The 26,237-nt window shown below is 40.0% G+C and overlaps 2 protein-coding genes across 7 annotated transcripts; one reads left to right on the top strand and one right to left on the bottom strand.

Moving 5' to 3' along the window:
• Window positions 1-2,548: 2,548 nt before the first annotated feature.
• il15ra (interleukin 15 receptor subunit alpha) lies at window positions 2,549-12,468 on the bottom strand. Of its 5 annotated transcripts, XM_042402498.1 has the most exons (9): window positions 12,279-12,468; window positions 11,219-11,416; window positions 10,086-10,133; window positions 9,882-9,950; window positions 7,196-7,345; window positions 6,053-6,157; window positions 5,064-5,145; window positions 3,872-4,002; window positions 2,558-3,784 (listed from the first exon to the last, which is right to left on the bottom strand). In XM_042402498.1, the coding sequence occupies exons 1-8, from the start codon at window positions 12,355-12,357 to the stop codon at window positions 3,873-3,875; spliced, it is 861 nt and encodes a 286-aa protein (XP_042258432.1). In that variant the 5' UTR covers window positions 12,358-12,468; the 3' UTR covers window positions 2,558-3,784; window position 3,872. The 5 variants fall into 5 exon arrangements, with proteins under 5 accessions (XP_042258436.1, XP_042258432.1, XP_042258431.1 ...); XM_042402497.1 differs by having other exon boundaries at window positions 2,558-4,002; XM_042402499.1 differs by having other exon boundaries at window positions 2,558-4,002; window positions 9,882-9,932.
• A 1,061-nt stretch (window positions 12,469-13,529) lies between these two features.
• On the top strand, window positions 13,530-24,702 carry rbm17 (RNA binding motif protein 17). Of its 2 annotated transcripts, XM_042403895.1 has the most exons (13): window positions 13,530-13,664; window positions 14,572-14,719; window positions 15,889-16,005; window positions 16,238-16,404; window positions 17,501-17,613; window positions 18,033-18,083; window positions 18,740-18,878; window positions 19,026-19,177; window positions 19,608-19,658; window positions 21,827-21,903; window positions 22,415-22,513; window positions 22,603-22,675; window positions 24,415-24,702. In XM_042403895.1, the coding sequence occupies exons 2-13, from the start codon at window positions 14,597-14,599 to the stop codon at window positions 24,516-24,518; spliced, it is 1,266 nt and encodes a 421-aa protein (XP_042259829.1). In that variant the 5' UTR covers window positions 13,530-13,664; window positions 14,572-14,596; the 3' UTR covers window positions 24,519-24,702. The 2 variants fall into 2 exon arrangements, with proteins under 2 accessions (XP_042259829.1, XP_042259830.1); XM_042403896.1 differs by lacking the exon at window positions 19,608-19,658.
• Window positions 24,703-26,237: the final 1,535 nt, after the last annotated feature.

Below are 26,237 nucleotides of genomic sequence, written 5' to 3'. Positions count from 1 at the left end.
AGTCCAATGGGGAGGAGTTTTTGGTCGAAGTACCCACAATTGGGCTGACCACATGGAATATGCTGAGGGGTTAGCTGAGTATGAGCTGGAGCCCTCAAATAGTGCTAGCCAGCTGACAGTGCGCTGGTACCTCTTCTCAACAAGGTCAGAGTTGCCATGAATTACGTCCTTTACATGTCCTGCTGTGCATGGCATCTACAGTGATGGCACAAAGGCATCTGTGGCTGGCTGACTCCAATGTTCCACACTCCTAGCTCTGGGACAGAGTGGAGAGGAGTTCCAGCAGCAGGGAGACACTGCTGCCCCTCATCTGTTGCTGCCCAAGAGGCAGCTTCCATGTTCTGTTCAGGGGTCCAGTACCAAAAGGCATTTCACTCCCCTAACACTGTCTCCCAAGCACACAAATGTTGCCTCAGGTTGTAGCCCCCAGTTTGGGTGTTAAATGTTTCTCAGGTAAGGTGACCACAGCAACTGTTCCCAATGTTTTTTGTTTTTGTAGTCAAGACACTGCAAATCAAATGGACCAAGGTAGACTGGTGATGTCATTCCCTTCCAGCACGCCAGAGAGAGACAGCCCCTCCCCTACAGTGCTGCACATCAGTCAGCTAGCAGTTCACCTCCCTCAATGGCGGAGAGAAGTGGCAGCAGGGGTACTGAGGGAGGAAATTCACACTCTAAATGAAAACCTTATGAGTTGCTCCCACTGCGGAGAACAAAGGTTTGTATAACCATTATTTTGTTCCAAAGAAAGGGGCAGGGCTTTGTCCTATTCCAGACCTGCAGTTGTTAAACAAATAACTATGAACTTACAGATTCAAAATGCTAATACTTAGACCAGAAGATTGGTTTGCAACAATCAATCTCACAGACGCTTACTTTCATGTAGAGACATACCCCGACCACAGGCAGTTTCTAAGGTTTGCATTCAAGGGCATGGTCTAAGAATACCTGGTGCTGCTGTTCGGCTTGCCACTTGCCCCCTGTACCTTCACCAAATGTTTCAGGGCAGCATTAACTCCCCTCTGGGAGAGAGGCATTTGCACATTAGCTTATTTGGATGATTGGGCTCTGATAGCGAGTACCAACGAGCAGGCACTGGCACAGCTGTTGCTAGTTCTGTTGCATATTCAACCACTGGGCTTTTCAATGAATTTACAGAGACGTTTGCTAACCCTGAGTCAGCAGTTTTCATTCCTCGGTTTGGAAACATATTCTGTTTCCAGTGGAGCACATCTGTCAGAGCACAGAGTGGTTGTGTTTCACCGCTGCCTTTCTAAATTTCAGTTTCCGGATGATTTTACAGCCAATAGGCATGATGGCATCTATAATCCCTGTGACTTGATCTTACCAGCTGTGTGCACTGTGTCTCCTCCAGAGAAGGCTAATCATAATTCCTTCTTGCATTTTGGCTCTTCTTCCTTGGAAGGAACCCAGTTTACCAGTCTTTTCACAGGGTGGTGTTCAAACATGCCTCTCCTTCATAAATGAGCAGGGAGGGACCCATTCACTTCCCCTGATAAAACTATCTTGCACTCTATTGCTGTGGTGCAGTGTTGATATTCGGATGCGTTAGTGCACCTGTGGCCTAACATGCTCCTGTATGCATTTCCCCCAGTGGAAATGATATTGCATGTTCTGGAGAGGATGCAATGATCACATAAATAAAACTTAAATGATACCATTTTGGTAGTGAAAGGACAGTACACATTTGCAATAGTTTTGATTTGCATTTACAATACTCCACTTTTTTAGGCAGACCATCCACTAATGGCTGCAATGATGTTTACTGAATTCAACTACTTGCTGCCAAACAGCTGCTACCAATCAGCCCTAGCCTCTTGGGAACACTCTGAACTGCTTTTCTAATGGTGGTCAAAAGCCACAGAAACAGCACATTTGACAAAAGTGAGAATGAATGATTAAATATTAAAATATCAAGTCACGCTCATCCATGGCAAACTATTTGATGCTGGCAACTAACTATCTCTAATACAACTGAAACAGAAAAAAAATGAAAGAGTTATGAGGAAAAGAATAACAGGAAATCTGTTGTCCAGAGTTGTTGAATTTTGTTGATGTTTGGAACTGTAGAAGTCAAAGAATTTCATTCCAAGTGTTATCTAGGAGATAGCCAACATCTGGAGATGGTAAAAAAAAAAAAAACTTACTCCTTTATAAAGTGCTTACACAGTTTTGGCATGACTGCTGATTCATTGGAGTCATTGACTGTGTGAAGTCCTTCATTTGCAGTGTTTTATAAATATTTATCAATTAAATAATTGTATTGTTTAAATATTTATACAGATTTTTTACTTTTTAGACTGCGGAGAGCGACAGGAAACAAAGTCAGGACAAGTGAGAAACCACAACATGGGTGGATTTTAACACAGAATGATGTAATGCCACTGAATGACATAAGTCAGCCTTCAGGGGAAATGGTGGGTTTTTTACACTGACAAAAATAAAACTCTGACGAAAAGGTTATTGCTATTTGCAAATGAAAACAGCAGTTCATAAGACACCACACAGGAAACATGAATGAAAACTAAAGCTGTAAAATTTTAATAATACCTTGAAACATTCAGCTGTCTATAAATATCAAATGTGCTCGTACATATTTCAATAATAGTCATACAGTGATTAAAAACACCTCATATATAAAAAGGTTTACAGGTGTCATGAGATATACTCTATACAGCGAAATTTTTGCTTCAAAAGAAAGAATTGCTACAAGTATACATTGGAGAAAGTAGTTCATTAAGAGGAAGTTTCAGTATCTTTAGAAGGTCTCAGCAGAAAGTGACCAATTTAGATTTTATCTGAGGAAGTGCAGGCAGTGTGGAGAGGGGTGTAGATATTATCTTCCTTCTGCGGTCATTAGGCTCTTCACAGCCACTTTCTGAGTTATGCATGTGTTTCCATCAGTCAATATGAACTAACCGCTGTTTGTTTGCGTGCTTGTTAGATTCAAGAAGCTCACGGGTTGGGCCAGTTGTCCATTACTCAGAGGATTGGTGGCTTGATTCCTCAGCTTATCCTTGCGCAAGACACTGAACTCACAGTGACCCCAAATAGCTCATGATGTGTCAGTCAAAAAGTCACTTCAGACAGAAGTGTCTGACAAATGCACGTAACGACTTTCACACTTTCTTAAGAATAGTCCGCATGAAAACTATTCATGGTGACAAATGTGGACTACCCTGGTTATCCAAGATGCTGCTTTAAAGACACCTTGCTTGTTGACTCCTTCAAATGTAATTTCCATTATAATAAAATGGCAGCATTTCAGAGCTGCATATCCCATAACTTGTTACATCTGGCTTGTATTTGCATTTATACACATTACTTGAGCTAAGACTCAGTAGCAAAGCAAACAAATTAGGGCTCAGATTCAATAATGTAAAGCTCAGTCAAAAGAGATAATAATATGAAGGATAGCACTCTACTATATACTGAAGCAATACAGACTAGCCAGAGTAAGTCATGTTTGCTAATTAGCCTAGCTAGCTTTTAGCTCATTAGGTAGGCCATGGTGAATAATGACTTAAAGAAGCTTTGATTAATTTTCAAGTTTGCGTCAGACAAACTGGGTAATTTGCTTGTATCTGTGCCTGCTCAGTTCACCATGGGGAGAGGTCACAGTCTTAAAATGAACAGGTTTTAAATATTTGGTTACAACAGGTGTCTTGAGATCTGTGCAGAGAAAGGTTGGTATGTTCAGTGAAACCAATGTGAGTCATCTTCTTGGGAATGTGCAAACAGGTACATTCCCATCAGGTAGAATCTAGAAGAAGAAGCAAGAATCAAACGGGCTGTCAGGAGGAGTTAATTACACATTCTCCACCCCTGTATGGAGGGTGATAACCCATACTTCACAAGATGGAGATCTCTTGAGCTCCAGGGAGGCTTTGTCCCTGTTTGACATCACACACCGCCGCCAGTTCAGGATTCATGGGTATCTCTTCTTCTGTTATCTGCGGTGGCATGTTGTTTACTGACCTCCTGAGGTAAAAAGGAAACAGTAAGTAATGAGATGAGACCAGTAAAAACATAATTGCACCAAAGTTCTAAAGGTTTTCAGCACAGAACTGTTAAACTAAAATGGACATCACAACAAACTGTTTCACCTCAATTTGACTTATTTCAAGTGAAAGTGTGGTGTGACATAATTCTACATATTCCATGTCCTATGTAGTTTTTTTTAAAAGATAGTGAATATTTTGAAAAAAGGAAGATTAAATCGGTTTTCCTGATCAAGCTGATTTAATGCCTAAAAAGACACTTTATTTATAGTCCCCTCCATTCAAAAATATATTTTTCTTCTTGTTCCTACAGGTTGGAACAGAAGGCTGTTTTCACATTCATCTGCTGAAGGTGGAAAGTTTCTCTGTGATCACTGAAAATCCAGTTTTAGGAGGTGGGCCTACGAGCATCTTTGTGACAAAGTTGCTTGGAGCCAATCGTGGTCCAGTGTGCAACCGACACAAGTGTGATATGGAAACTTGAAGCCTCCAGTGTCACACCCTGCCTGGACTTTGTGTGTTTTTTGGTCTCTTTGTGTTTCTTCTTGTGTTCATTGTGGTGTCCTCAACTTTGAATTCCGGTCTCTGCATGTGGGCCCATCCCTGCTACTCCACACGTCGATCAAAGGAAACCCCAAAGAACACAGAAACACAGAGTCCAGAAAACACACAAAGTTCAGGCAGGATGTGACATCCAGTGCACAAACACTGAGAACAGACTTTACACTGAAGTAGGAGACATCTTGTGTCCAGAAGTTCAACTTTTGAGATGAAATATATTTGCATATTCATAGATTCTGGAATTTTAAATGAGGAAGGGAGAAGTAGGCGTCATTTTAATGATTTTAACATGGTCATTATACATTTTTTGTGGAACAAACATTTGTTCTAAGCAGAGCATTTTTATGTCTTATTACATTTCTGGAGGGGATCTTTAAGGGAATTCAGCATGAAGATTTGATGGACATAATACCTTTGCACCTGTAATAATCAAATAATGTGCTCAAAACTCAATTAAACCTTCTGTTTTCTCTTGCTTACCGTCGATAATATAATATGCCAATCATAGCAAAGATGATGAACAGTGATACACAGGAGATCACAGCTGCTCTTGTGCGGTTTCCTGCCAATAAGAGAGAATACTCAGTATGAAATGTTCCTCAGTATCCACAAAGAAAAAAAAGGTGGCGCACATTAGAGCCAGCACAATGAGCTCATGTCTTCCATGGAAATCTTATGAATATTTTTTACGGGAAGATGACAAAAAGAGGAAAAAGAAAGGACAAAATAGAAAGATAAATATGTGTGCAGTTCTGATTAGAATGAAACCCAGATGGTTTAAATACTGTCTGTGTAAACTGTGTTCTTGCGTCAAAAATATTATTGCCTTGTTATTTGTGTGTGTAAAAATAATTATTTAATGTGCTACAATTGCTACATCATTGGTGTGAAATTAAAGGAGTGGTTTGACATTTTGGGAAATATGTGTCATGTCATGTCCTTATGCTGAATATGAAGCTACAGCCAGCAGAAGGTTATCTTATCTTAGCACAAAGACCGGAAGCGGTGTCACAAGTTATTTCTTGGCTCGGCACGTGGCAGAAAGTTAGCACACATCAGGCTAGGAAATAGTCTGGCACATTGCTCGCGGTAACAAAGCAACATGTTGATTTTACACTTTGGTTTTGGTACAGATTAAACAAACAAGATATAACATGTTAATTAGTGAGCTTTAGAGGTGCAGAGAGGGAGGGGCTAGCTGTTTCCCCCTTTTTCTACACATTGTGCTAAGCTAAGCTGAGCAGTTGCGGGATGTAGCTTCAAATTTAGTGCACAGATACGAGGATGGTATCAAGCTTCTCACGAGTGAATCAGTGTACTTCCCAAAATGTTGACCTATTCCTTAAAACTTTGAGGGATAATCAGTCCTCTTTAAGATTAGCCAAAGCAGTGCCTCTATTATCCATTCATTTACAAATACATCTGAAGACATGTTTCTATTGTAGGAGAATAACAGTGTTGAAGCTCACCAATGCTGTACTCATAACTTAACGTGATGTTGCTCTTAACAGTGCTCAGTGATAATGTGGAGGTTGACACTGTCCGGGCCGTTGCACTGGTCACCGTCACCGACTCTACATTTCGACAGAGGAAAGATTTTTGGAGGTCAATAATTCATTACCACTTGCGGATTGGCAGATAAAGGCAGTGAGAGCTGTATGTAAATGTATGTATGAATTCGTCCATTCATTCATTCAACAACCAGATTTGAAAACATTTGGTTCCATTTATGTGCTGTTTTGACTTGCACATTTCCACAGAATTGTACAGATTTGTCAAGAGTGACAATGGAAGTAGCAGATTAAATATGGATCACAAAATGTCATTGATTGGTAGGAAGCTGATACAGCTTTGGTGTGAGCAACAATAGGTACTAGGGATGTGCAGAGAGCCTAGTATTTGTATTTTTAAATGTATTTGTTGAGGCAGCAAAATTATTTGTATTCGTATTTGTATTTGAATAAAAGTGGAACGAGGCTTAAAAATCCTGTTTTTGTTTTTACTACGCTTTTCATTTTAGAGAATTAAAGTGTTACAATAAGTGTTCATGAATAAACTACCTTACGAAGGAGGTCCCCACACCAGGTCTCCAACTGGAGTCTCCCAGATCATAGATGACTGCACTGACTACTGAGCTAAAACAGACCTCTACTTATTTATACTCCCATAACACAGAGACAGCACACCCTGTAATGTAGGGAGGAACTTCAAAGGTGATTATTGTTTTGCACTTTTCATTTATTGCCTATTTTTTACAACCCAACTTTGTGGAAAGAAGTGGAACAACAGGTTATGGAGAGTCCTTTGTCCCCACTTCACATGTGTCAGTAACTCAGCTTTATCTCTGGCAAACAAACCCAACAGCAGGTGGATGTGACTCCCCTTATTGAGACCTGCTGATAGACGTAACATTGGAGCAAGGGACAGAGATTGAGATAGTGATGTAACCGATGATGTAACTGGCCTGTGTGCTGGTATTTGACATGTTTCTTTTTCCTTCCTGAAACACATATTTGTAAAAACCCACCATTTGCGCTTTGCCAAATAACATATTTGTATTCGGGCATACCCCTAATATATACTAAGGGAGTTGATTGGGAAAATCAACATACCATGTGTGACTTGAGGCTTTTCATCTTGTGTGTCATCTGACAGGCTCCACTGAACAGGTCCAGATGAGGTTGGCTCAGTGCTTCCTGTTTTTGAAGTCATTGAAGTAGAGATGCTTGCACTCTGGGTTGTCTGTTGGCTGGTGGAAGGTGCTGTTGGCAAAAGAAAACATATTACTTCAACTAATACTGCTAAAAGCATGACATTGTCTACTACAGTTAATACTACTTTTACTACAAATAATACCTCTGTTACGAGACTGTTGCTTCTACTCCCATCAAATCAATTAAAACAAATGCTGAAGAAGACAAACTCATGCTTCCGTTTGGAGCGTGCAGGTGTAAGGCTGTCTTTACTCATGCATGAACAGTTCACAAGTGACTGTGCAGTACAGAAATGCTGTAAGTTAGCAATTTTCCATAAGTGCAGTACACACATCTGATATCAGTTTATGATATATCATGCCACATAACTAATAACAAAAGATTTAAAAAAAAATTAAAAACATGCAAAGCTTTGTGTGACTTTTTTAGACTGTTAAATATTTTTACTACTGTTACAACACTAGCTGCTTCTTCTAGAGCTAGCACTACTCCTGCTACCTACTACAAGTAGTGTGACTAATTACTTTAATGATGGCTCTTTTCCATGTAGGTATTCCAGTGAGTTATACCAGCAACTAGAACATATAACAAGCAGTAAACACAGCATTTACATATTATCACCTCATAAAGTTTATATGGCAAAAGTGTTCATAAACAGTTGCTTAATTACACATCCAGCAATCACAGAGCAACATTAGCATTAATTTGGAGTTGTATTTCTGACCATCCGACAAATGTAACTCCAATATTCACTCTCCAGAACTCTTTTTTGGTGTTCTAACCCTCCTGAGGGAAATATCTAGCTCTTTATATTCATTGGGGCAGCTTTAAAGTACTTTAAAAAGTCATTTTACTTTTACTTAATTATTCCTTATTTTTAGTAGCATCTATTACATAGTAAAAAAAAATAGGTACCTCTATATGAGCAGCTGACAGAGATCAAGCTGCTGACTGTAGTCTTAGTAATAAATTCAATACTTGTATGACTTAAAGAACACACTTGAAACTAATAGAGTTCAATGTGAATAGGTTTACTGTGCATCAAGTGTAATACAAAGCAAACCAAGGCGCTGATCCCAGGATATAAACCTGAAACTGAATGAGTTTCAGGTTTATAGTTTAAACTGAACATCATCTTATATATTGTTTTACAACTCTTCCTCTCCTCTTCTCCCTATATTGTGGGGCCTATATGGGGCTCCACCTAACTTTTTACTAATTTCACCTGGCTTGGAAACAATGATATCACAACTCCCCCAAAATCCAAAAATAAAAACGGGCCAGCTGGCCTTTAATCACACAACATAAGCAAATAACCAAACTGTCATATTACCGATTAACCATTTAATTACTTCTCCTGTTCACTGTCTTTTGTGCTGTTACTGGCATGACTGTTTATTCAAGGGAAATTTGTCTCCACAGGAATGCTCTCTAGCACCAATTGCTTTTTTTGTTTTTTTAATGTGGGTGTGAAAATCAAGGTATGTTAGTCTTGTTGTACCAGATGAACACGGAAACGCTTTAAATCATGTGGCAGGAAACAATATTGGCCCACAGCCAAGTCGACTTGACCTGGAATTTATGAATGGGGTCTGGCTGGACGCGCCTTTAGATTTTATGATTGGAGCGTGCTCAGCTGCATAGTGACCCAGGAGAGTTTAAAAATATAACTAAGACCAGACCGAGGGAGACGCTGAACATTCAATACACACTATTGAAGTGTAAAACAAGAAGGGCCTAGCCTCATGAAAAAAAACAGACAGAGCCATTGTTATAATTATTAGTTACACAGGTATTTTCCTGCCATGTCAAAATGTCACAACATGTTAATAATGATGACAGGTATCAGCTGCCTAAATGTGTACTATATTTGCCAAGGTGTATTGAGAGATTATAAATTCATCTGAATCACCATCAAATTCATCTGAGTGTACCTTAGAAAAACTTCTGACACATCTGGCGAATCATTTGAATGCCTGAACTAAAATAACAGTTATATTTCTAACCAAAGGCACAGGATTATCCCTCTTGGATAGCCTTAGGATACACTTCACTCTGACTCACATCATAAATAAAGTCATGCACTGGCATGTTCCCATGTATCCCACAGCTATGTTAAGAATGTAAAAGTAACTTTTACTCATGGTACGTTTGAATGAGCTATGCTTTCCTTTTAAGTGAATTCTACACAAGTGATGTTACTTTTACATACACTTTCACTTTACAAGTGAAATGTATTTAAAGTAACACTTATGAGTAAAATATTTTAGTACTCTATTCATTCCTGACTCTAATAGTAGTACTACAACCCCACTAATGGTGCACTTGTGCATTAAAGCTATTGGTACAACTACTATTGCCACAGCTACTATTGACATGAATACTGCTACTTTTACAAGTACTACCACTGCTGCCTCTAATCAATACAACTAGTACGACTGATACCGCCACTACTACAACCACTACTAAGAAAAATGATCTAGAGAGATAGAGTTAGCACTGTAGTTTCATATTATTATTATTAGTTTATTAGTATTTTAGTATTTTTTTCTGTCTCTAAAAATCATGCAAATACCGAACTTACTGACTGTGATAGTGATGATGGAGTCATGGGGAGTATCAGTGTATGCAGTCTCTGCAAGATCAGACCATCCTTGATAATTATGTGAAAAAAAAAAAAAATCTTCGTCTCATATTAAGTATTTGTTGTATTTATTTTATACTGAACTGCAATATTATAGCTAACACTATTCCCCTATTTGGAGACATACAGACAGGATACACTCACTTGTTGCTGTAGTCTTTGGTGGTTTTGTCGTGGTTATCGTTGGGTCACCTGAAACACAATAAAAGAGAAGTTGAACAGAGCTAGAAATAAACTTTGCCTCAATAATGAAGAAAAGGAAGACTTATGAGGCCTAATATGGGAAGGGAAGGCAACAAAGTAAAAAGTTCCCACTAGAGTGCCCCCACGTGTGAGAAAACATGATGTCATGATGAGAGCCATATAGGGTGAACTGTATGGGAGGAAGAACATCCTGTCCTCATTTGAAGCACAATTTGCATTTCCTGAGTGTGCTTATTAGTCTAATTATGGCAGTGTGCTGAATGCCTCACAGAGCAAACCAACTTCTTTCAGAAAAGTATGATTAGAAATAAATAAATTGCAGTCATAAGAAGTATAATTCCCCCAATTTTTTTTTTTTTTACAAGATATACAAGTATGTTGTATCACCTCCTTCAGACCACTCAGCGTAAAGTTTGACACAGCACAGCAGAACAGCAGCAAAAATTGCTCAATTACATGTAATGTAAATCTGCCGAGTGACACCCGAGAAATTGTTTGTGATGCTCAGATATGTCGATATACAGGGACTGATCCATTCATAAACAGACCACATGTGGGGGGTTGTGCACTGTATAAACACACCACTGACAAGTGTGGGTGTACATAAGGTGTTTGTGTGAAATGACAGCTTTTGTCACAGAGGTGTTTTTACAGGAAGGCTGGTCTCACCCAGGCATGTGTGGCCAGGTTTAAGGGCTCAGGGAGGAAGGCCCAGTTTAAACCCCTGGAAGTGACGACTTCCTTTCTGACTTAACTTTAGTTTACAATTCAATTTGAAGATTACAACATATGCTTCCATTTGGGATCCAGATTAAATAAGAATAAGAAGCACATTTTTGTTTTGAGTACACACCGGTTTTACTAGTATAAATGGAGCACTCAAAAATCTGTATTCTGAGTTTACAGTGTTGGATGATAACATTGCTCTGTGTCTTAAAGGGTCCTCCTACTTACACGGTGGACAGATATATTGCTGTATTTCCACAAGCACGGGCTTTTCACTCCAAGTTTAGGAGTGAGCTCCTGTAAAGTGTAAAGTGTAAGTGTAAAGACAAAAAATAAACAAGTCTTACGTATACATTCAAGTTTGTACTTGCTCCATGTTGGACCAGCACTTCCTTGTTCGCATCGGATGAGATTTGAGGATCCTGCCTTCCTCACGTAACCGTCAATACATTTGTAGCGGAAAGGGCTGTTAATTTGTCTGCACTCCGATTCTGGACGTTGAGTCAAAGGGCGTGTAGGAATTTCTGGGCATGGACACTTGATGTCTGGATGAAAATGAATCATGTGACAAAATTACAGAGATGGCAACAAGAGAAAACTAAAATGGTTATTACTATTATTATTATTATTATTATTATTATTATTATTAGTATTATTGTTAAGGAAAAGTAGAAGGCCTTAGCAAAGCTTAATAAGGAAGCTTTATACATGATACTGTGACTCCATTATCTGTTTTGTAAAACATGCCTAATTAATCAGTAACTAAGTAGCTCTCACTTCAAACTGTCTTACCAAGTGAGTACTGAGTGATAACTGGGTTCTTATTCATAAAAGGAAATTTTAACAAAGTTACACATTTGAGTGTCTCTAGATCTAGATTTCATACTGAAAATTCACGGTGTAAAACTGAATCTTGAAATGGAAGTGTCTGCTTATACAGCATGAGACATTTCCTGTCAAAATGAAAAGAGACTTGGCTGACCTTGTTATCCCTCATTGCCCCTCACCTGTCTACCCAGGTAACTGGTCATAATTATTTCCATTTTGTGAGCTGTTCACATGTGCAGAGTTAGCTGTGTGTGTTGCTAGAGTTTGTATTGACTGAATTGTGTTTATTTTATGTGGGGGTGTGAATAAATGACTAAATCATATTCAAATTGTATCAAATTATTATTATATTATTACGGTTTGTTTAATCACAGTTGAATACACAGATAATCTCACACGGGAGAGGCTGAAAAAAGGTTAGTAAAAGATCATTAATAACAGAACATTCTTTACTGTGCTCTCGTTTGGACCAAATCAGGTGCATACATTACAGAAACAAAACTGATTTTTTTTTTAAACGGAGTTCTTACTGTAACCCGTCACACATAACGTGTCGGGATGAGATCATTTTGCACTTACCGCCGTTGGAGCAATGCCCAGCTCCGGGCAGACAGATCATGATGACGCAGACAGAGAATGATAGTGAACCTAGCTCCATCTGACAGCTCTGTGGAAAATTATAACATGATCGCCGATATCACCCTGAAGTAATGCGACCATCCTCACTGCGGTTGCAGCGCTGCTATCACTTAGTTTCACTTTTGCTCAACTCAGCTCTGCTTCTTATCATATGCAATACGAAGCAGTAGATCACGTGGTCAGCAATAACGCACTAGTAGACGCCATGTTTGTAGTTCCATAACAAAACTACGCTCACACTTTATTTTATTATTATTTTTTAAAAGCTTTATAAAAACAAGTATATAACATGTTATGGGGAAGTATGCTGAAAGTGGGAAGTTTCTGAAAATCCAATTTTATGACGTGGGCTTATGACAAATGGCTGACATGACAAATAGTTTTGGAAGCCAATCCTGGTCCAATATGCAATTTACATAAGTGTGATGTGGAGACTTGAAGCCTCCAGTGCACAAACACTGAGAATGGGCATAACAGTGAAGTGGGAGCCATCTGGTGCCCAACAGGAAAACTTTTGAAATGAACAATATTTGCAGATTTGTAGTTTCTGGAATGTTTAATGAGGGAGAAGGAGGAGATGTTATTTTAAGGATTTAAACAATATAACTGTACTTTTTTGTAGAAAAACCATATCAGACACATATTATTAGTGAACGTATTTTATATACTTAAAGGATCTTTAAGGAAATATCTTGCTTACAGTGCTTACAGCTTGTGGTGGTTATACGTCTTAACAGCTTTTTTGTGAGTACATTCAGATACTGGAGAAAAGGTACAACAATGTCTTTCTTGAGTTCCTGCAAATAATGACTAGTTGGATAAAACTTGTGAATTTCAAGGGTATCAAAAACAAAACAAAACAAACTTACTAACAAATATCTCCAACAAATATGGACCAATATGAGCCGACAGAGGGTGTACTTATGATGTCTTGTTGAAAAAAGTTGACAGATTGCCTTATTTTTATACTTAATTATTATTCATGCATGTGTCGCAGCACAACAAAAGTATTTATCGCGTATTTTTACGATGTACCAAGGAGACGAGTACATATCATGGATGTATTGTAAGAGCTCTTCTTAAACATCCATAGTACATATTCTACGCTGTAGCAACCAAGATGAAGTCAGCCGGCCGCTAGGTGGCGTAAGAGCGCAAAATGTCGTTAAGTGTCGTTGACTGTCGCTCTAGGTCGGGTTAGATAGTTTTGTTGTTGTGCCGCTGCTTTCCGCCACCGACAGCAAGGAGCCGCATCAAATGTGCTGTTAAACCTTTTTATATGATAGACTCTTGTATTTAGTTAATGTCCAGATATCTGTAACACTGGTAAGTTAGGTTGAAAACAGGCTAAAATGCTCTAATGTTTATTACTAACATAATTCGTTCAGGAGCATTCAGTTAAGTAGCTATGTTAGCATTAGCTAATGTCAGCTAGTAGCCGGTGTTTGGGTTTAACGAGTTACCGTGTTAACTGGTGACTTAACTGGCGACTGTGGCTGTTGAAAACACGAACAGAACACGTACATGTCCTCTTAAAAGCCTGTAATTATTTTACTTTCATCAAATTTACATACTCGTCTGTATTTAATATCTACGCTAAACATTTACGTAAGTTAAAGCAAGACGCGACTTCTCGTAACGTTTCTTATAATGTGTGAAATAAACCGTAGCCTGTAAGTTGGCAGTGCAGCTATAGCCTATCTTGAGACATTATGCAGTCATCTTCAATCGGCAAGTGGCCCATATTCAACCAATTAACATGTATAATTGCAAGTTCCTCAGTATTCGCTAGCTGCTCTGCTAGTCTATATTTTCTCCACATTAAAAGTAACTTCAATAAATGTTAATGCTTCTTGTTGGCGACACCGTTTGATGTACATATTGTAGGAAAAAAAGGACTAGACATATCTATATATATACTGCGTTGAACATTCAATTTAAGATAATTTCAGGCTTCCAGGCTTTGCGACAGCTGCACGGCAACCACGGTCTCGTTCGGCTGAAAGTCACCAGTTAACACGGTCACTCGTTAAACCGAAACACCAGTTTCTCCTGGCCTGCTTGGTATTAAGTTACTTACTTACATACAGGTATATAAGTAACAAATGATTTGGGCATGTCGTTGCATTTAATGAATAAACCCTAAAAAAATGAGGTAAACTAGCCTTTGCAATTCGGTTCCCACCTCGTAGTATTGCAGAACTGAAATTAAAGGAAACTTGTCTGGTTGCAGGTAACAGAGGCTCTGACAGGCAGCTATGTCGCTGTATGATGACCTCGGCGTGGCTGCCAGTGACACTAAGACGGAAGGCTGGTCCAAGAACTTCAAGCTGCTGCAGTCCCAGCTGAAGGTGAAGAAGGCGGCTCTGACCCAGGCCAAGGTAGGCACATGAAACAAGTGTTACAGCATGCACTAGATTGGGTAAATATGTGAATGCATGACCAGAGTAGAGAAGGGGTGGGAATCACAGATGAACTCACAATACGATACTATCACAATATTTTTCCCACGTCAACAATATATCACAATAAAGGACATTCTGTGATACATGATATATTACTAAGAAAAGAAAGAATCTACGATACATTTCATGGTATCTGTGACTGAAGAAGAAAGAAAGAAATATTTAAAAGAGGAGGAAATAGTCAGATAATATACAATGTTTATTAACAGTACATTAGTTTCACAGAAAAGAAATGCCACCAAGTATAAATATCACAACACTGCTTACTGTAGCCTCAGGTTGTGCCTCTCATAGATCTGCTGGCAGCGTTAGTAAGAAGGCTTGGATGGTATCTATTTTTTCATACCTTCATATCTTGACATTTCACCTGTGTATACAGTATATGACGGTTTTTGTGTAAAAAAAACCCAAAAAAAACCCATAAAAGCTGAGCTACTGGTGATAGAAGTCATTGTGGCATGTATGACATTGTCTAGCCTACAATGCTGTTTATCTAATATGCGCATACAGACACATCGGTGAGCTGAACAGAGATGATGTGCGGGGTGGTGGTGGCAGACCGGCAGTTGAATAAAATCATGTGGCTAAGAAACTGCTTTTGGCTTCTCATCGGGACTAAACCCAAAATACTCCCAAACTGGTGAAGAGGCATTTGTCTTTATTACTAGTCCTGCAGCGTTATCCCCACCACTCACAGTTACCATCTTTCTCAGCTCAGCTGCTTGTTCCACCAGTAAAGACTGACCTCTGGTGGTGCGTGCTGTGCACTATAATACATCACCTCAATACAGCATCTCCATTTAATAGAAAGAGGAGCATCTGTATTTTTGATGGTATTGACAATCATACCTTCAGGATTTCTAAATACCCTGGTATACCTTGATACTGCCCAAGCCTATAAATAAGACTGAGACAACAGAGAGGCGACGTTGTGCTAATAACCCAAAGATTTATTCCTTTTCCAGGGCAGTAAACGCAACACATGACCCGACGATAACTACCTGTGCTATATTCAGAGCTTTACAAGATATTTAATGCTGATGAGTGATGACGGTAACATTGACTGTCTCTGTGTGTGTGTATAGACTCAGCGGATGAAGCAGACCACTGTCTTGGCTCCTGTCATTGATCTAAAGAGAGGAGGCTCCAGTGATGAGAGACAGATCACAGACACTCCTCCACATGCTGCTGCTGGACTCAAGGTCTGTCTTATTCAGTGAACCTGGTCATCAGAGTTAATGAAATCGAGGTGTTTTAAGTTTATTAAATGCTTAGATTGTTTCAAGTGGCCTGTTTTTTTTTTTTGTTGTTGTTGTTTTTGACTTGATTCAACTGGATCTTGGCTAACATATTGTTCATAATATGATACAGAGCAGTGCGTGAGGTTGTGGACTCTCATATTTTGGACTTCCTGTGTGTCTGTGGTTCCTTCAGGACGCGGTGCCCAGTGGTTTCTCATCTGGAGATGTGCTAATCCCGCTAGCAGACGAGTATGACCCGATGTTCCCCAACGACTATGAGAAGGTGGTGAAACGACACAGAGAGGAGCGACAGCGGCAGAGGGAGCAGGAGCGGCAGAAGGAGATCGAGGAGAGAGAAAAGTACAGCCGTACTCGTTTACTCTGCTCACAAAGCAAATGAAAAAACAGCAAGAGAGAATTTATAAGTTTAAAGGCCTAAACGCACTGGAAGCGTCTGACGCGCATGTTTTGAATTACACCCATTGCGTTCAATGGACGAACACGCACTAGAAGCGTTACGACGCACGTCAAACTGCCTTGACGCGCCTACTCCGACCTTGTTTCGAATTTCGGAGCGCCAAATGAGGACCCAGCGCCCAAAGCTGTTTTCTCTGCAGCCGAAAAAGAGAGAGAGGAAGTGCAAGTCAGCTGAGAGAGACAAAGAGACAGAGAGAGAGACAGAGAGAGACAGAGAGAGACAGAGAGAGACAGAGAGAGAGAGAGAGAGAGAGAGAGAGAGAGAGAGAGGCGGTGGTCGAGCAAGCAGAGCGAGCGGTAGTGAGAACAAAACCTCTGAATGACAGAAATAAAAAGTTATATTCTGATTATTTCAGTCACGTTTTAACGCTCAAGTAAATAACCATCAAACAGTCAACAAATGATTTACTGTGGACACAGATGCTCTTAGTTTCAGTTTCAGTTTCCTCCTCTGCATTTCTCCTTTTCATTCATTCATTAAATCCAACTAGCGGTTAATACAAGGACAAAATTTGTGTTGATTCTGCGGTGTTGGAATTTCAAATCTGACGCTTGCAGTGCGCCATAGAGCATCAATTGACGCGCGTCAGTTATGGCTCCCAGTGCGTTTAGGCCTTCATAGAAAAATAGCAAATAGGAATAGCACTAATAACTATAAATTAGGAGAACGAAATAATTGCAACATGTCAGGGTTTTTCTTCTAATATTTGTATGCAGCAGAATGATACGGAGCGTTATTTGATGCAGTTCCGTCAGTTATTGGTTCATCTTTGGTGCAGGGTGGTCTTATTCTGTTGTGATATCAAGACATGACGCAAGTTTGCAGCCGCAATGTGGGTCCAAACCAAGAAAAGTTCTCAAGGATTAGTTACTTGTCACGTGACAGTAAACTGTAGGAAAGTAGAGAGAGAGTGCATCGTACTGAATTTTTGGTGAAACACAGGACTCCTGTTTAAATCTCGGTCTCTGTTTGTTGCAGGAAAAGGAAAGACAGGCACGACGGCGGAGCTCCAAGCGGTTTCTCTCGGTTCCCGGCAGCAGAGGGCGACTCAGATGAGGATGAGGAGTACGAGAAAGAGCGGAGGAAACGAAGTGAGTGTTTGACATGGCTTGGGTTAAAGTTATGCCATTATTACATGTGGAGTGCCTGTAACTGGAATGTTTTGATACTGATTAACAAATGAAATTAATCTCAAAGTCAAAACAGATCATTAAAAAATGTATCTCAGTCAAATAATAGAAACTCATGTTACAGTCTGAAGGCTAGTGTTTATCATCATCTAATTTTAAAACCAAGATGTCCTCAAATGACCGATCATGAAACACTTTTAGGAAGCGAAACCATTTTTTTTGAGAATGTTCAACTGCAAGAGTCTCATATTGACTGTGACTTAAAGGAAAACAGAAACTATATTAATACTTAAGAGTCACTGAATTGTATGACTGTGTGGAATTTTGCTTTTATCACATGGTGGCTTTTGTTTGTGTGTTTCTGTTTCTCTCTTTCTCAGGTATGGGCGGAGCAGCCATCGCTCCTCCTTCATCACTTGTGGACAGAGACGGTAAGTGAGACGGTCTCTCAGGTGAAACAGTATTCTATTGAGTTTATACATCAATGGAATAAATACACAGTAATATCAGAAAAAAGCTCGTTTAAGGCCAAAAACAGACTTCACGGTAATCCTGTGTGAAATGACAGGAAGGCACATTGTTATGTTAGATGGTAATAAAGGCTTGTAACATGTATTACATTGTGCATCTTCTGAATGAGTGAAAAAAGGGAGATATATTAACACCAGTCTCTGTGGAGTGATTTTAATCATTTGATTAATTAGCAGTGAGTTTGTCCAGTAGAGGGCGACATTGTTTACATAAACGCTGTGTGAACTTCAGTGCAGAGTCCCGAGGATGGAAAAAATGAAGGCAGTCTTCTTCAGTCAAAACCTTCTTCAGGCATTTTCTTCATTTTTGTATTTTAATTGAGGAAGTTAAGTTTTCCAAAGCTGCTGTGATGTTACAGTAGCAGAAATGAAAGAACAACCATGTCAGCTTAAATTCTTGCTACTATGCCTAAAATCATTCTCAGACTATGAAATTGGACAAATAAAATCACCTACAAAATATTCTAATTATTATTAACATGAATAATTATTCTAAAATATTTCCAATCCTCGGTGCAGCACTACACTTCACTAGTGGTTGTGTGTTTCTGCAACAGGCTCCGTTTCATACCCCTACGAGGATGAAGGTCGCCCTGCCAGAGGCTCAAAGGCTGCCATCCCTCCGCCTATGTATGAAGACTCAGACCGGCCACGCTCACCGCCCGGACCAACCAGCTCCTTCCTGGCCAACATGGGGTGAGTGCGACGCACATAACGCACTGCGTAATAGTGTCGCGACGAAAGGAAATATCGAAACACAGAAATCTGATGTGAAGTAAATTACAGTGCGGACAAACTTTAAATCCAAAACCTTCTTTCTCCCTTTCTCCCGTTCCCCCGCAGAGGAACAGTGGCCCATAAAATCATGCAGAAGTACGGCTTTAAAGAAGGCCAGGGCCTGGGGAAGCACGAGCAAGGCCTCAGCACGGCGCTGTCAGTGGAGAAGACCAGCAAGAGAGGCGGAAAGATCATCATAGGCGACGCCGCAGAAAAACGTAAGTACACCCTTTGTGTGCCTTTTTCTTTTTTCTTTTTTTTTTTTTTGTTACAGTTTTCTTCTCACGATCACCGCTTGATATGCTGCACTCTGTATTTCTTCACCCATTTTTTTCGCCTTTTCACTCTGCTTGATCTGATGTCATTTCTCTGTCAGCTGCATGGCAACGGACCTTAGCTCGTATCGTCTCCGGCGCTTATGACGTCACCTCGTTGCAACAGAAGTGTCGATCTTTTCACGTGTTATTTGCACTCTACGCCTGTCACTGACATCCCAACAGTGTCATTTTAGCATCTGTGAGGTGTTTTTTTATGTGACTTTGTGTGCACATCTTTGTATTTTTTCATTTTGTTTATGTGTGTGTGTGTGTGTGTGTGTGTGTGTGTGTGTGCGGCTGTGTTTGTGTTTGTGTGTGTGTGACTGAGCAGCAGGGTCCAGCCAGTCAGGTGCTGCTGAGACTTCAGGCGGAGGCTCTGCAGGTTGGCCTCCACTCCCATTTTCTTTCTCCCATACACATATTGTGCTGTCATACATATCAATTACTGTGTGTGTGTGTGTGTGTTTGTTTGCATGTGTTTTATCTCTGAATAGTGGGGTCCATAAGTCTGAGATCAAGATACTTCTATTTTGCATTTGTTTTGAATGTAACACTGTTTTTTTCATTACAAATGATAATATCTTAGTATCTTAGTACCCCTCTGTGCCCATCCATAAATGTTCAGGGAGGTTGAGGTCAGGTGACTGTGGAGGAAAGATCGTGACAGTCGGGACTCTTTGGTCTTCAAGTAGTTCTTGCAGAGCTTTGAGGTGTATTTGGTGTCATTGTCCTGCTGCAGTATGAATCTTTCTTCACAAATATGCAAACCAGAGGCTCCAGCATGTCTCTGAAGAATGGGGAAGTACTTCTCTTCTTGCTCAGGGTGGAGTCACTTTGGTGTAGATATCCAACTCCAGAGTAAGCAAAACAGCCCCAGAGTTTCCCATAATCACAATGCTACTTAGTAAACTTGAGGCACGGCCATATTTATAAATATGAACTGGCTGCAAGTTGAGTTTGGTGAAAGAGCCTCTGATGAGTAGATCAAATCCACCTGAGTGTCATCTGAACACATCTGACCTTTTCTATAAAGGAGTTAAGTTGGTCAGCGCCACAAATAGAAATAGAAATAGCGCAGAATGTCATAACTCATTGTGTTTTTACATGTTTCTGAATCCTCAAACTTTCTGATTATTCCAGGTTTAATATAAGATTTTCAATGTGGTCTCAGACTTTTGGACCCCACTGTATGTTTTTATCTATTGCCATACCCATTTACCATATTGAGAGCAGCAATGCATTATGTCTGTTTGAAAATGAGATGCTTCCACCCAAACCTTCATTTGTGAGGAGAGTTTTTCTGCTTGATGTGTATTAGTAACGGCCACACCTAACTTGTTTTCTATGCAACATCTCTGCCAGTGCTGCAACCTGCGCTCATTTTTGAAATGTTCTGTCTACAGTTTCCGCAGGAAGTGGTTTTTAGATCTAAGGCAAGCTGTTTGCTCTCAGCCCAAACTTACTTTAACTCTCTAACAGCTCTGCTTCTGATTCAGACTTGCCTGCATCTACTGAAAGTTTTACTTCTGCATTTAGCCTTTTTTTCCCCCGATTCTTTTAACCTATCGGTGTCATCAGTCACATGAGAAAAGGCTGTTTACGAGCTGCAATCACTGTGAGCACAGAGGTGAAATGTCTAAGTGCACATAAACTAGAGATGAAGTGGCTTAACAAGATGTGTTTATTTGCTAAATGACATAAATATCTTTGTTTAGGATGGAGTGATTTTAACCTGAAAACAGTGAGTCAACTTGTTTTTCAGTTGCTTTTGGCCACTAGATGTCACGGCTGAACACCAGTTCCATCGCTGCTTCGGTTTAGTTGTTGAGTTGATTTTTTTTGAAAGGCTTTACAACCAATCAGCAGGAAGCCTTGTTATCAGCTCTGCACAGTACAGGATGAGAGTTTAGATGAGAATACAGTCACTTTATACCTTCTCACAGTGTTCTGTAATTGGAGTGGACACTTTATGTTCGCTGATCCCCAGTTTAGGGACCAGTGTCTTAGTGTCTGAGTGACTGGAGGGACGAGCTGATAAGTTAAGATGTAATATGCACTGCGTGTGTACATGTGTCTCTCATATATATATATATATATATATATATATATATATATATATATATATATATTTACACACATACAGTATGTCTCTAGTGTTCACTTCAGTGAGGCATTTATCCCTCTGCTGCTCAGTTTTTCAGGAATACTAATAATTGTATTTCACCCAGGTGACCCACTTAGAGTTTCTGACCTTAAGATATGAAAATAAAAGCCAGCCAGACGTGACAGAAAAAGTAGATATCACTCAGCTCTCATAGCATTTTTCTACAGCTTTTGAACAAAAGATGGGCTGAATAGTTTGAGTTATCGTGTGTATTGAATCCAGCTCTTTGCCTTGAGCAATACAACATGATATGATAAAACTTATTGTTAAACCTGCTCCAGTTACTTCATCCAGCTCAACAGCAGCTAGTAAATATACTTTTTAGAGGAAAAAAAAAACAAAAAAAACCCCACACATAACCTTTAACTCTGTTTCCGTCCAACCAGCGGACTCTTCCAAAAAGTCAGAGGCGAACCCGCTCACAGAGATCCTCAAAAACCCAACCAAAGTGGTCCTGCTGAGGGTATGTCTGGACAATTCTGAACTTCTGTGAAATAAACAAATAAACAAATGCAAAATAGTTTAGGCTGTTATGCTAACCACATCTGCAAAACAGTTTTCTGGAGGGAAAAATTGAAATGCAGCTTTCTTGATCGGATCAGTATCACTGAATAACATGAAATATTAGTCCTCTTGATGTCCGTTTTCTAATTATTCAACAAAAGTGACCACACAGTTCACATTTAATGTTTCAACACAGGAAAAATGGTGAAAAACTTATCACGTAGTGTGATCTGATACCAGAAATGATAATAACCTAGCGTGAGTTGAGCTAATCTCAAATGAGTTCTTTCTGTTGGTTTTTGATCATTTATGTCTTCTAGTCAGAAAACAGAAACAATACAAGAACTTGTGAAGGAGAGTCAAGGCATTTTCAGTGCATTAGACCCGTACATAATGAACTGATCAAATTAACGCTGTCATATAACAGTATCAGTGTGAAAGAAGGCCTCACACGTGCGTTTGTTTGGTAGAACATGGTGGGCCGAGGAGAAGTGGACGAAGACCTGGAGGGAGAGACGAAAGAAGAGTGCGAGAAATACGGCAAAGTGGTTAAATGTGTCATTTTTGAGGTGAGAGGAGCGTATGACGAGGTTTGATCAGATGAAGTCATTTATGAATCAAACAGAAACAAATCACACAAACACACTTTGCTTCTCAGATTGCAGACGTGCTGGACGACGAAGCTGTCAGGATATTTCTGGAGTTCGAGAGGGTGGAGTCAGCCATCAAAGGTCAGTGTTTACTTGTTGTCTCATGTCCACAACCCCGAATGAGGCTTATAGATGAACTCATTTGATAGTTTTTAAAGCCTAAACACATCAGAAGAAACAAGCGACACAGTCATTTGACACATAGAACTTTTAAGAACACCCGCATCAAGTCAAGTCGTCTCAAAAAATGTTAGTCTTGGCTCTGCGTCTGCATATGTAAGCAGCTGTTGATGGGAGGTCAACTTCATGTAATTGCATCACTTTCTCCCTACCATTGTATAACTGCTCTATTAATGTGGGTGAAAGTGTGTCCCATTCTAATTGCGTCGGCCCAGATCAGAAACAAGGTGAGACTGGACTCCCTGCGGTGTTACATCACACGCGGCCCAGCAACCCAACCGTCTCCCTGCGGCCCCCCGTCAGAACCGCGCTTACATCACAGCTCTCAGAAAGCAGGACAGACGCTCAAAGAACGATACGGAATTAGATTATAATTATCACACCACATCATCTTTTTCTATAGATGATGATGCCGAAACATGTTATCACTGCCAGGAAGGAAAGTGTTTTGTTTTGTGCTGTTCCTAAAACTCTGAAAAGTTTTTAAAAATGTATCGTACTGTCTCCATAATCAATACAGTACAATAACACATGTTGGAAATCTGATGAGTTTTACAGCTAAATGGTATCACAGTGTCACGTTAGGCTCACACAGTCTAATCACTACAATGTAAAGTACACACACACGTTGTGTTTTGTACGTCCAGTGTCGGCACACTGTGGAGTTTTTGAATAAAAAGTACTGTGACGAGGCAGGAAACGTGCTGACTGCAGCGATCAAGTGTCCTTCGTGGAAAAAGGATGGGACCCGTTACTGGATCGGGGCGTACACACACAAACATCGCAGTGTTCATTGATAAGGTCAGAACAGAATTAGCACTGTGTATCTCCTTTTTAAAGGGACGTTACCTCGGTGTGTGTGTGAGGAGTCGGATTTCAAGACAGCATCTATATTTTGCCTCAGAAGGTGTAAACAGTTGTGAAGGTGTAAACAGCTCTGAAGGTCCAAGCGAGAGAGCCAAAGCAATGTTGTTTTTCTTTCAGTTTGGAACAGTTTGTTCCACACAAATCAAAGCATTTCTTTGCACAACGTGAGACATGTCCTCACTGCTTCAGAGGGGAAAATATCAACAGCAAAACAATCAACTGTCATAAACAGCATTTTAGTGCTGTGTTAAAGAATGACATTGAAAGAACAGTAAAGAGTTAGCCTATGAATCAACTGTCAGTGTTTCTGACGTCAACTAACCAAAGAGAGGAAGTGTCTTTGTGGAGCTGTTGTTTTGTGCCCCTTTTATTTATCATACAAATCATTAAGAACTGTATTGTTGAAGAGTCATATAGAAACCAGTCTCTACACCCACAGTAACAGGAAATGCATAGTAGATACAGACAGGTTAGATTCTCAGCTCCAGTGATAGACACAACATCGTTCAAAAAATATAGCGACCTTTTCTCAGTTTACTTACACCCTCCTGTGAACATGCATGTGAAAGCCCCTTCACAGGAGCTTGTTAAAAGGCATTCTGGGGAAACTGAAGAAACCACCAGCTGATCACAGAGATTGTCTGGTTGCAGTCACAGACCTTTATCACAAATATCTCTTTGCATGCTGCAAACACAAGCCAGAGTATGTGAAAGAAGGCTTTATGGGGTTTAATTGCGTACAGTCTGACCATAACCTCCTCTCTCCTCTGCAGCTGTGGTGGATCTGAACGGACGTTATTTCGGCGGGCGAGTTGTCAAAGCCTGTTTCTACAATCTAGACAAATTTCGGGTTTTGGACCTTGGCGAGCAGGTCTGATGTGCAGCACCAACTGACACTATGAACACAGATGATCTCTCCACTTGTACATAAACCTTTTTTTATATTTCCTGAACAGCAGTGAAGTGTGAATGTAGTAAGTCCACCTTGTCGGTTATGTTTTTTTTCTTCCTGTGATGAAAAATACCTTTGTGTCAAGAAAAAATAAAGGGTATAAACTATGTCTAGTCGACTGTTGTATTCATACATGTATCATTTTGCCATGCAAATATAAGTTATTTGTTTGTTATCTGAGTTGAACATTAAGTCCGTATAGCAAATGATTCTTTGAAATCCATTTTTAGAAATCAGCCTAGTCATGCTGACTAGGCTGCGGTTGTTTTCAGTTTCAAAGTGATGTATATTCCATCCTGGTATAAACACATTCTCGCAAAACAATAAATTAAACTCCATACTTCAGCACATCCTGTTATAGAGCAGCTTGCACTATCCAAGAAGCCTAGTTTCCCTCTGAATTTCGTCTGACATAACGCCAGTTCCACAGTAGTGTTAACTGGTCTCCAGGGCCTGAGAGTCTTAACTTAGCCCTGATGGATTATGGGAAGGGGACTGGGACAGTGAAAGCAGCCCCAGCCTCATTCAGAACTTATGTAAGTGCGCCTCAGGGCCCCCAGAGGTTCCAGTGAAAAACGTCAGGAGGGATCCCACCGGAGCAGGCTTAATTCTGATCGAGAAACAGGTTGGGTGGAGAAATGGAAAACAGTAGAGAGACCCATTTGTGTGATTTCATTCCATCATTCATGCTGCAGGTTTACTAGGGTCAAAGGTCAAGGAAATATGAGCCAATGGGCAGAAGCTGGTAAAAACAGACGTCTGACCAGCTCAGAAGAGTATTTAATCTAGTACTAGTCTGACAGGATAAGAGCACAAATAAAAATACATTTAATTTGAAGATATGAGAGTAACAAACTAAAACGTACAGACAGATTTATCCTCTTTGCTGCCTGGATGTTCACTGCAAGGGTTTCAGTAAGAGCAGGCTCCATTCAGGCCTGTAGCAACAGTGTATGTTTACATATGTGGGGAACCAGGCAGGAGACCGATGGTGAAAGCATGTTCTGAACGTGCACAGCACACCAGAGCAATGTGATTGGCTGTTGGCAGCCTATTTAACCCTGACCCACATACCAGCCGGTTTGACGAGGTCGAGAGGTCACGATACGTGTGGTTTAAAGTGTCTGTGAGGGTCACCGTATGTTCATAGAGGTGTGTAGGTTGACCTGGATATGTTGTCCAGTTTCTCCTGAGGTCTTACACGTTTTGAAAAAAGCTGCAGCATGCAACACAGATAACAATGAATAAATGAATTCAATGATTCATTTTGAATTGATGCAACACCCTGAAATCTCTCTGGTTACTGTGCAGTCCATGTTTGGAAGGAAGACAAACCTTTCTCCGTCGTTTATTGTTTTAAATCATCCTAGACACACTGTTGTAAACTAAATTGAAGGCATTTTAAACAACCAGTAGGTTGACATAAAAAAAGAATGAAACATTATATTATTATATTATATTTGACCCTGGTCCATCACAGTCTCTCCCTCCTGCCTGTTCTCACGAAGAAAATTGAAAATGAAAGAAGACAAAGTATATATTCTCTCTAATTTCCCCCGTGAATCTCCTTTCATGGTGAAAATTTGTACAATTACACCAAAGTACAAAGGAGATCTGGGTGAATATTTGAAGATGACGTGTTGG

Source organism: Thunnus maccoyii, chromosome 23, assembly GCF_910596095.1.
Source record: "Thunnus maccoyii chromosome 23, fThuMac1.1, whole genome shotgun sequence".
NCBI classification, from domain to species: Eukaryota; Metazoa; Chordata; class Actinopteri; order Scombriformes; family Scombridae; genus Thunnus; species Thunnus maccoyii.
Note: the sequence above shows the minus strand (reverse complement) of the source record. Positions and strands in the feature narration are given on the sequence as shown.

What these genes read in the sequence shown, in the direction of transcription:
- rbm17 (XM_042403895.1), top strand. Translation starts at nt 14,597, where the DNA reads ATGTCGCTGTATGATGACCTCGGCGTGGCTGCCAGTGACACTAAGACG. An exon ending in TTCAGGCGGAGGCTCTGCAG is followed by an intron (nt 19,659 to 21,826) that starts GTTGGCCTCCAC and finishes CCGTCCAACCAG; the next exon opens with CGGACTCTTCCAAAAAGTCA. An exon ending in CCAAAGTGGTCCTGCTGAGG is followed by an intron (nt 21,904 to 22,414) that starts GTATGTCTGGAC and finishes TTTGTTTGGTAG; the next exon opens with AACATGGTGGGCCGAGGAGA.
- il15ra (XM_042402497.1), bottom strand. Translation starts at nt 12,357, where the DNA reads ATGGAGCTAGGTTCACTATCATTCTCTGTCTGCGTCATCATGATCTGT. An exon ending in ACCAAAGACTACAGCAACAA is followed by an intron (nt 9,951 to 10,085) that starts GTGAGTGTATCC and finishes ATAATTATCAAG; the next exon opens with GATGGTCTGATCTTGCAGAG. An exon ending in GGCATATTATATTATCGACG is followed by an intron (nt 4,003 to 5,063) that starts GTAAGCAAGAGA and finishes TTTTTACCTCAG; the next exon opens with GAGGTCAGTAAACAACATGC.